At 39.5% G+C, this 10,000-nt stretch overlaps 1 protein-coding gene across 1 annotated transcript; it reads left to right on the top strand.

Moving 5' to 3' along the window:
• Positions 1–57: 57 nt before the first annotated feature.
• On the top strand, positions 58–1,219 carry LOC138022389 (uncharacterized). Its single transcript, XM_068869510.1, has 3 exons — positions 58–340; positions 423–691; positions 1,131–1,219. The coding sequence occupies exons 1-2, from the start codon at positions 99–101 to the stop codon at positions 670–672; spliced, it is 492 nt and encodes a 163-aa protein (XP_068725611.1). The 5' UTR covers positions 58–98; the 3' UTR covers positions 673–691; positions 1,131–1,219.
• Positions 1,220–10,000: the final 8,781 nt, after the last annotated feature.

Raw genomic sequence — 10,000 nt, 5'->3', positions numbered from 1 at the left:
GTGACGTCAGTCTACTTGACTGCGTTGTCCATTTCGCGCTTTCTTCAGTAAATTCTCACAGTTTACACGACTGCGTCTGCTGTGTTTTTGAGCGAAAGATGTCTGACGATTCGGAAGTAAGCGACTGTTTCGATTCTTCAGAAAGTGAGATGGAAAGTGAAGATTCTGGAGAAGATTGGGGAGTTATTGAATCAGAAATAATTCCCTATCAAGCCGAGCCACTCGCAGTGGTTTCAGAAGAAACTGGTGATGGGGACTCCGAGGAAGAAAGGGACGTCGATGGACTCACTCCGGCCGTTTTGGAAAGCAGATACGAAGGAAGTGTGAGCGTGGAGTCTTGGTAAGAACCAAATTTACTAGACGTCGCTTCCATGCTTACAAGGATTGTGCATAACACGAACTTCGTACTATTGTTTATTCAGGTGCCAATGTGAACGGTGTAATGTAGAGACATTAGTCGGTTCGCTGGAATTTCGCTGCTGCAGGGAAGTTACAAGTACGTCCGCAAAGATGATGTTTGATGGATCAATTGAAAACATCTCTTGTATAACCCAACACGTGGACTACGACGCGATAACAAACCGAGCAGTTTTGCTTCAAGTGGCGCCACTGTTAAGAAATAAGGACGGAGGAAATTACCGCCGCCGAGGTGGAGTGTCGGAAAATGAATGAGTACAAAATCTGCCAGAATGTATGTTAAGCGTGAAAATAGAATAAAAAATTGCTGTTGAATCATCAACATAGGTATAGTCATAATAGTAATTATTATAAAGACTGAGTAGTTCTTTTTAGAGTCATCCAAGCATGATTGCTTTCCCGGCGGTTCGCATATCGATTTTAATTTTGCTGTTCAAAATAATAGCAAATAGCACTCATTTGCTCACATGATAGCCTTACTTTCCAATCCATTAGCAAAAATTAATTGCTGTGCCGTCTCAAATTATTATTGTCGCTGATTAAATAAACAAACATAAGGAATTAACGGTTGAAGGTAAAGGGGAAGGACAAGGGGTGAAGGTCCATTGTTCTTAGCTAAAGCAGAAAAGGCCCTGAGTCCCTTCAGAATTAATATCAAAACATATTCACAGACCTTTTGCACCCTGAAATGATCCATTCAAATTATTTTTCAGGTTCATAAGAGCTGTTGCATACAGATGGACCACACGATGGCTTTGTGGCTACATGGGTTGGGATAACACCAGGCCACTCCCAGCTTGCATCTATCACAGTATTAGAACTAAATACCAGTCCCACCAGTCAAAAGGATTTGCAACTTCTAAAGACAGAGAACACTGACAAAAACACTTTGTTTGAACCAAAGTACATTTATTAAAAAAACCCATTCACAAACAGTCATTCAGTAGTTTCTCTCATAAACTTCACAACTGTGCATTGGGTTTACTTGGCACTAGATAAGATTTTAAATTTGTATTAATTTTGATTAAAAATCACTATCCAAATGGTAATTTTTTAAAAATAATTACCAACAAACAGAAAAGATCACAACATTTACTGGGGGTTTACGAAAGGTTAACAACACTATTTTTTGCATTTGCCTTTATGACCACGCAACGGTTTGTTGCATACTGAACAAGTATAAGGCCTTCGTGAAGTGTTCCGACTACTGGTCTGGTTGCTTTTCTGGTTGGATTGAAGGGTAGACTGCTCAGCTTCTGTAGAGCAAACAAATAAAATGAAAGCACGATGAGCTCTGGTTAAAAGAGTTTTGACTAAAGCTTGTAACAAATAATCATGTCCAGACATCAAGATGAGCATTTTGAAGCAAAAGGCCCCACCAAACTTAGTGAAGCTGGGTTATGTATTGGCATAACAAGTGAACTAGCAGTACATATAGTCAATTTCTCTGCAAAGTATGACATTTGGATTTGCACTGAAACATAATAAATTATTTGGATGACCTGATCACTCTTTACCTGTGTGAGAACCAAATTAATTATGTCAGCTCCCAATTGCCCGAAACGGAAAATACCATAATAGTCTTAGTTTGTCTACCCAAATTTTGAATAAGCATTGTTTTTGTTTGCCCTTGGGACCATTGTAAGTCCCAAGAGAAACTGGAAACAATGCTTATTTAAAATTTGGGTAGACAAACTAAGACTATTATGGTATTTTCCGTTTCGGGCAATGGCAGCCACAACAAGAGTAAACAAAAGACTGCTGAATATAATAATAGAATCCAAAAAATTCTTCGAAATCACAGAAACAAACCAGATGGAAAAAGTGATGTTTTCTTCATCTTCCTTCGTGTTTGGTAAACTTCAACAGCTTCTGCTTTACTTCTCCTAGCTGGGAATTGTTGATTAAGCGGCTTGGGCACTTTTCCAGAATATCTCTCTAAAACTTCCTTCATTTCTGACTTAGGCAAAGTAAACAGGAGTGCCTTCATTGCGTCAACGTAACCTAAAAATAAAAATTTGTGGGAGAATTTTCAGAGGAGCTTTTTTTCTTAGCATGTTTCTCAAAATGTCACAAGTTTTGTTAAACAGGGAACAGGTGAATTACATGTACTTATGACACTTAATTGAAATTCACTCTAATACATCAGCGATGAAAAAATGTTGACTGCCACTATTCATGTTTCATCAATATTACTCTCTGGTAGGTCTGCAACTTTTGAATTAGCAGTCTTATTTAAGGTACTATTATAGGACACAGAAAGGGAAACCATACATGGAAAGAGTGCCATCCCAGTATGTGCCTACAAAGAAAAGTAATGGTTAGTTATTACCACCAAACAATCCATATGCTCCAAACAAGTGAATGAATTACAACCATAACTAGATGTACAATAACATCCATGGGAATTTATTTCCTAAGAAAAAGTTACAAAAATGTGACCTTTTTGTGATAAAGCACCCTCAAATACATCAAGAAATGCTACTTTTACACAAAGATAATGGACCTGCAAAGAGTTCCCAGCCAAGAATAACAAATCAAGTTTGGGTGCCAGTAGTTCAGAGTGGCATGAAATCCTTCCAGGCAGCTTGTCTGTGCATCAGGGGACAACTTCTTCATGTTAGTGAACAAGGACTTTAATTTGTCATAGGCTGTAGTTCCTGCCAGAGAAAGTCGATGAATATGACATGAGTACAACCACAAAATACACTTGCATGTAGGTCCCCATTAACCAAACCTAAAAGATGGCATATAAATAAAGACATCACCTGGCTGACAAGAAAAGAAAAACTGAAGCCATTACTTTATGTGGGTCTCAATATGTATCACTAATAATGAGTGAGCTTTATTTGTCCAAGGTGAACAAAGTCAATTTTTATAGGTCCCGACATGAGCTTCTTCATTAGTGAAGAACAGCTTCTGGCCTTAATACTGGTCATTTTGACATTCTGAATACAGCTATCATGATTCCAAACAGACATGTTATATTGAGATTCATGCCACATAACCATTTGTTGGGAAGGAGTGTCTATATACTCAGTTGCTAGTAAAAAAATATTGGACTTAGTTCTTACTCGACGAAATATTTCCTTACCAACTTTTATCCACTTTCTTGGTTCAAGATCACCATGGTGACACTTTGGGTACAGTGGATCAGGATGATTCTCATGCTTGTTGCAAACATGACGCAAGAAAGAATTCCACTTTGCAGTAATCAGTGATTCAAAACCAGCTGTGGTTGACGTTGCACACCAGTAAATGTCTCCGAATGCCCCTCATCCAGTCCTTAATAATCCCACATCCTTTCTCCTTTCTCAAAACCAGGAGTTTCTTGGTAACGGATCTGGCTATGTGCCAAATGTCAAAGTAATGCTTTGTAGTAGCACAGTTCTCACGAATCCAGTTCGCAATTCCTCGATGGCGATCGGATACAAATACACCAACTGACAAGCCAAGTGTTTTTAAATGCGCAAAGCACCTCTTTGCCCCCTCCAACTCTGTCTGCTGGCTACCTCCTGTTTCATTAGCCTAGAAATGGAAAACACAAAACATTAGTCTGTTATCAGCGACACATCTACAAAATTGCCTAAATTCTTTTCCATTATCAGAATTGAACTCTCAATTGTATTGTGCAATAAATTAATAATGAAGCAAAATTTTATGTGTTGAAGACTCATTATGTTAACTGCCATATACTTGTTTGCACTACAGTGCATTATCAGCCATGCCTCAATCCACAAGAATGTGCAGCCTAAGGTAAACGAAGCACATTCTGCGCATTGCTGGGGACAAGCCAAATTATTTTAATTCTCAATAACATCTTGTCTGAGTAATCAGCATCAGAGACATAACAACCTCACAGAGAGATCATTTACAACATTCAACACTAAAGGAGATTATGTTTTTAGTTGTTGAAAAGTCACTTACCTGAACTAATTCAAAATGAACAATTTTCATAATAGTTGTGCAGAGCATTGTGTACACGCCATATTTTGCAGAATGTCCCATAGAATCGAATCTGCCATCTCCAGTCCATGCCACGTCTTTCAGTTCCTTAACCTTGCTAATAAGATTTGCCCTGTAACTTTCCCAGTGATGGAGAACAACAGGAAATCACAATGACTTCTGGTGCCTGAAATAAGTGCGGGCCGAATACACATGTCCCATGTGGCGAAACACAAGCAGGACCTTGTTAATTGAAGCTCCAGCCATCAAGATTGAAAAACTCAATAACAAATTGCCAATGGGAGACTTCCCACGTGGAGGAGGTGGCTGGGAATTCCATACATACTTCTTGTTACATCTTGAACAATTTTGTGTCACAGTGACCATAGTGCCATTCTGCTGCATTGTTGCTGATGGCCGACTCTCTTTACATTTGAAACAAAACATAGTGAACAGTTGTAGCAGCACGCTGTAAAATACAATGAACTTGGGTTCCTCAAAAGCTGGGGTGTCTGGATCAACTCTGGAAAATTAAGTGCAAAATGTTCATAAATAACGTGCGAACGTTGTTGGCATACGTGTAATAATTATTAATGGCAATCATAATAAATTGTGATAATATTAGTATTAATGACAAAGAATAATGATAATAAAGTTAATAGGATTTGAGAAGTGGTTGAGGTGTTAAATTTGTTCCATTTTTTTGATCCTGTTGTTATTATTGTTATTATACTTCAAAAAGGTGGGGAGGAGGGGAGGCGAAATAGATCAGAGCTTTGGGCCATAAGCTATTGCCCCTGTGCATGTACCTACTGTTCTGCATCTAATTAAGCATTATGAAGGCAGAACAAAATTAACAATTAGTATAAAATAAGCCACACCGTATATCTCTTTCCACTGTTTCATCTGATAGATCCTCCTCCATTTCATCGTCTTCAGTGCTTCCCCCTTCAGGGTCATCTTGTGACGGCTGCCAATCACACTCCTTATCGGTTTCTGTATCTGTACCAGTGCCAGACCAAACAAAATAGTCTTGGGATTCGTCCCCCTCTTGCTTGTGGCCCAGTTCATCTTCTGAAGCTGTTCCATCCACTTTCTATCACGATAAGTGACAAAAAGAAAAAAGCTTAAAACTGAATGCTAGGAAATATCAAAAATCCTAAGGCAATAGACAATAATCTTTTACATTTTTATTTCACACTTACATTTTTAAGCTCCCTGATATTCTTCTTCAAATCCTTAATGGTGCGCCTGTGACGCTGATTAGCTCTCAGCAGACTCCTATATTTATTTTTATCCACAACCTCCCCACAAGAACTGTTTTGGAGTGGCGATGCTTCCACTGGTGAAGGGGTATGATTGATGGTGGTAGTAGCTGCATTATCTTGTGATGAAGACGTTTTAGTATGTGGCATAGTGACCACATGCCAGATAGCTGAGCTGGGAGCTGCTGATACAACATTTTCACAGGAATCAATGCAGACAGGAGTGGAGGCCACAACATTTTCACAGGAATCATCGCAGACAGGAGTGGAGGCCTCAGAGGTGGTTTCAATTGCATTATTGCTGATCACAGCATCACCTACAGCAACCTCGGTTGTATCTTGCGGGTTCTCCCTTCTTTCTTTGGGCTGGCTGGGTCCGGGTTGCGAGTCAGAAAATGCATCTCGCCTCAGCTGAAGAAAAAGGTAACATCAAATTCACTGACTGAAAATTTTTATAGCAAATCACTTTGCACAATGTTTGTTTCTTTCATTCGGTTATTTGATTAAATTGACTTAAATACACCTGTTACAGAACAATTCTCCAAAATACATCAGAAGATGTGCAAACACACATAATACGTGTAAAAACACATACCGTAATAAACGTCGATTTCACATACTTCCACTTTCAGTAAGCACAAGATTATAGGATTACGATGCTGATTTATTTAACCTCGCAAAGTATACCTAGGTGTTCTTCACATACGTACACAGCCATGACACATGAAAGCCTTGAAGCTTTTGATAACAACGATTATGAGACTTAATGTGAAAAAAAAATGGCTTACTTGTCGCTTCTGGCTTTCGGTCAGGGCCCTCTGGTAATACAGTGTCCCTTGTCGGAATAGAGCCTGGAATTAAGTTCCTTATAATTTTAATTCCTTCCATTCCTGGCAGCGAAGACGCCAAGCTGTTGGTAAAGCAACTCTGCTCAAAATGTGCTGAACACAAAGATGCAAATTTGCCGACTGGCTCACCAAAATCAACACGATGTCGACGAACGAATTTAACCCATTGAGCCCTAACACTAGGCTCTGAAGGGAACAAATGCGCGGAGATTCCCGGCGTATATTGTGTATTCGTACAGCTTTCACCGTTGGACGTTCCGGCCACACAGTATCGTCCTCCTTTCTTCACAGGTTTTCTCTTGCTTTCCGCCATGTTTTGATGCGAGTCAAGTAGACTGACGTCACACAAGCAAGTCACATGACCTTTTGGCCGCGCGCTTCCGGCGACACTTTTGAAGCGAAAATGTCGAGTTTTTCAGCTCGAAAAAACAAACTTTCTAACACTTTAGACCCCTTTTAAGCTCAGAATCGTTTCTCTTACTTATCAAAGGACCAGTAACCGAAAAAAAAATTTTTGTGTCATATACACTTTAATGAACGCACTAAAGTGAACGGTTGAGCACATCAAGTCTTAGGCCTCATCAAGAGATTTATTCCGTCTCGTGAGTGCTCACTCAATCAACAGGTGAATCGTGTACATCATATCACCACTCCTAGACACTCATAGAAAGGATGACAGAAGTACGCATGAAATGATTCCTGTTTTTTTTTTTGTTTTGTTTTGTTTTGTTTTTTTTTTTTTTTTTAAGCGGTTCTATGACCTTCTTGGAGCAACCATTCTGGCCAGTTAGTTGCCATGTTGTTTGAGTTCATCATCATAGCCTCACCATCATTAGAGCGGATAAAAGAGAGTAGTCAACAAGAATTGAGAAGATTGAAATCGTGTGAATCATTTCGTGTATACTCCTGCATGTGCCTACAGTAAATAAAGAGAGAAATAATACTCTGGGAGAAGTTGTTGTGACCCTGCTCTGAGTTTGAAACTCGCTTTATTCACCATGCATGTACAGACTGACTGAAGGAAGGCAAATGACCTCCGAATAATTCATTGGTGGCATGGAAACGACTTGTTTTTCGTCAGCTCGAATCTACATATTGAAAATGTCTAGGTTAGAGTAGCCTGGATTCCACTGAGACAAATGGCTTGAAAATCCCTGGTGGACCTTGTGCTGCTGCTAATTCGGATGGAAATCTTCACTTGTTTAATTTGGGTTTTCAATTAATTTTTCTTGCTTTGCTTTTTCTTTGCATTTTGCTTTCCTCTTTCAAAAGCCAGCCATAACTAACTAGTCGCGTTCACTTTTGGCATCAGCAAAGGAGTATGATCACATAACCCTAACCACAAAATCAAAGAGTTCATTGGCTTAGCCTGCATATTATTGGTTTCAGTGAACTGGCTCGAAATCTCAGTTTCTAAATAATGAACAACTGTGCAGCACAAAATAACTATAACAATGAAGGAATGAATGAATGAATGAATGAATCGATGACCACTGATATCCACTGGCTGCTGGCTGGCCAAGCTGGAAGGGAAGAAAGACAACTGTCAGCTGTAGCTCTAAAACTCAAGTCTGCTGTACGCAAAAAAATCAGGCAAAGGCACTAGCTAGGAGAACGGAAGCCATTAAGGTGGAAGACATGATTTCCATTTCATTTCCAGCCACAGTGCCCAGTGAGTGGGCTAAAAACCGACAAGGCCAATCCACACAAGTCACAAAGGCTAAACATCCATAGCAATGCAATGATCGATGACTGAACAAACAATTCATGTGCCTGCACTCACATTGCAATGTTCACTTCTCTTCATCTCGCTCGCTCGCTCGTTCATGAACGAAACTAATTCTTACTTCAACATTGCTATGAGACATTTCTTTGTCATTCTCAGCCCTCTAACTAACCCGAAGCTAACCACGTGCTTGTAAAACTGACCGACAAAACGAGTCAATAGACAAAGATTACACAACTCACCTATGACTAGTAGCTTGTAGCATCCTGCAGGTTGTTTGACTGACTGGACTTTGACTGGAACGAGACAATCCAGGTTTTCTTTCCACTGTTCCCCGTTCAATGTTAGTTTGTACAGGCTGTGCTTGACTTGCTTATACCAAAGCAGGAGAACCTCTGTCTTCCTTCAAAGGAGAGAATCTGTCCCAGCAAGATTCTTGGAGAAGTGCTTGTGCATCTGGCTCCACAAGGGCCACGAAATCACCTGCCTTGAAATCATCACTTCCACCAGCAGCTGCCTCTTCCCCTGATTGTCACTTTTCTCTGGGTCGTTATGGCATTCTGCATAGTCCCTGGCCAGTGCAACCGCCATTTCTTCTTCTCGTTCGCCGTCCTCCTATCATAGGTTTTACGTGTATGTCTCAGGGCTGCAGCGAGTGAATTCTTCATGGCATCAGTGCAGTCACTGTGGCAAAAGGAAAAGAAAATGGACTTCAATGGGCAAAAATTATATCTGCACACCATCATGTCATATACTATTTAGCTTTGAAATTTTCCCTTCTCTGCCTTGATGTAATCCTTGTTGTTATCATTGTTATTAACATCATCACCATTATTATTATTATTATTATTATTATTATTATCATTATCATTATCATTATCCTTATCAGTGGTACTAGTAGTAGCCCTATCCTCAATGTTGTTTTTCCTTTTCATTTAGAGGACAAAAATAACAAATGCTACCATGTTGAGAGGGAAAATATCTCCCATGAAGAAAGGATATGACAATTTGTTAACCCCGTGATAACATTGCAGTACCTCTAACCCTAACCTAACCCTAACCCTAACCTCGGAGAACAATACTCAATTGCTTTTTGTAGTTGAAGTACTCGGAGCCTGAGTTGGGGGAGCACGCATGTTAATGTGTTTTCCATCAATGGCTCCAACTGCACGTGGACACGGCCATTTGGATTCAAATTCCTCTACGATTTGTTCCCAATGTTGTTTTGAACTTCGTTGCTGTAGGTATTCATCCCTCAACACATTATACAGGCTTCACACACCTCAGGTATTTTTTTTTAAATAGAAAAACTATGCAAAAACTATACATGAGATCTTCTGAATGAGTTGGTGAAGAAGGAGGTAGATGGGGGTGGGTGACTTATTCCCAAGAAAATACTTAGTCTTGTGGGACAACAAAAATAGTATGCTCATTTTTGAAGTTGTATTAATAGACTATTTTTCTCCAACAACTAGGGATGCACAGAATAATAAAATAAACAAGGTTTCTAAGTAACACATAGGCAAACACAAAATTCAGAACTTTTACAAGTCATGCTTGTTCTTCCGCTTTAAGACGTCAGTAACAGTTTTGGTTCTTGTTTAATTAATGCCAACATTATTTCATGAAACCTGTTAAAGCAAGTTAAAATAGTGACCTTTAGATTTGAATACGAGATAGTATGAGGTTGAGTTCAAGTACGAATTTTCAAATCCTGTTCGAGTGCTTTGGATGATCACTAGTGGCATCAATCTTGTTTCTACATCTCCTGGTCTGCTACAACAAGGAAACAGTGAGGA

Source organism: Montipora capricornis, chromosome 10 (assembly GCF_036669925.1).
Source record: "Montipora capricornis isolate CH-2021 chromosome 10, ASM3666992v2, whole genome shotgun sequence".
NCBI lineage: Eukaryota > Metazoa > Cnidaria > Anthozoa > Scleractinia > Acroporidae > Montipora > Montipora capricornis.
Note: the sequence above shows the minus strand (reverse complement) of the source record. Positions and strands in the feature narration are given on the sequence as shown.

Bases quoted from the DNA above. Each gene is read 5' to 3' on its own strand.
- LOC138022389 (XM_068869510.1), top strand. From the start codon at position 99: ATGTCTGACGATTCGGAAGTAAGCGACTGTTTCGATTCTTCAGAAAGT. The intron at 341-422 runs GTAAGAACCAAA...TTGTTTATTCAG, and splicing joins AGTGTGAGCGTGGAGTCTTG to GTGCCAATGTGAACGGTGTA.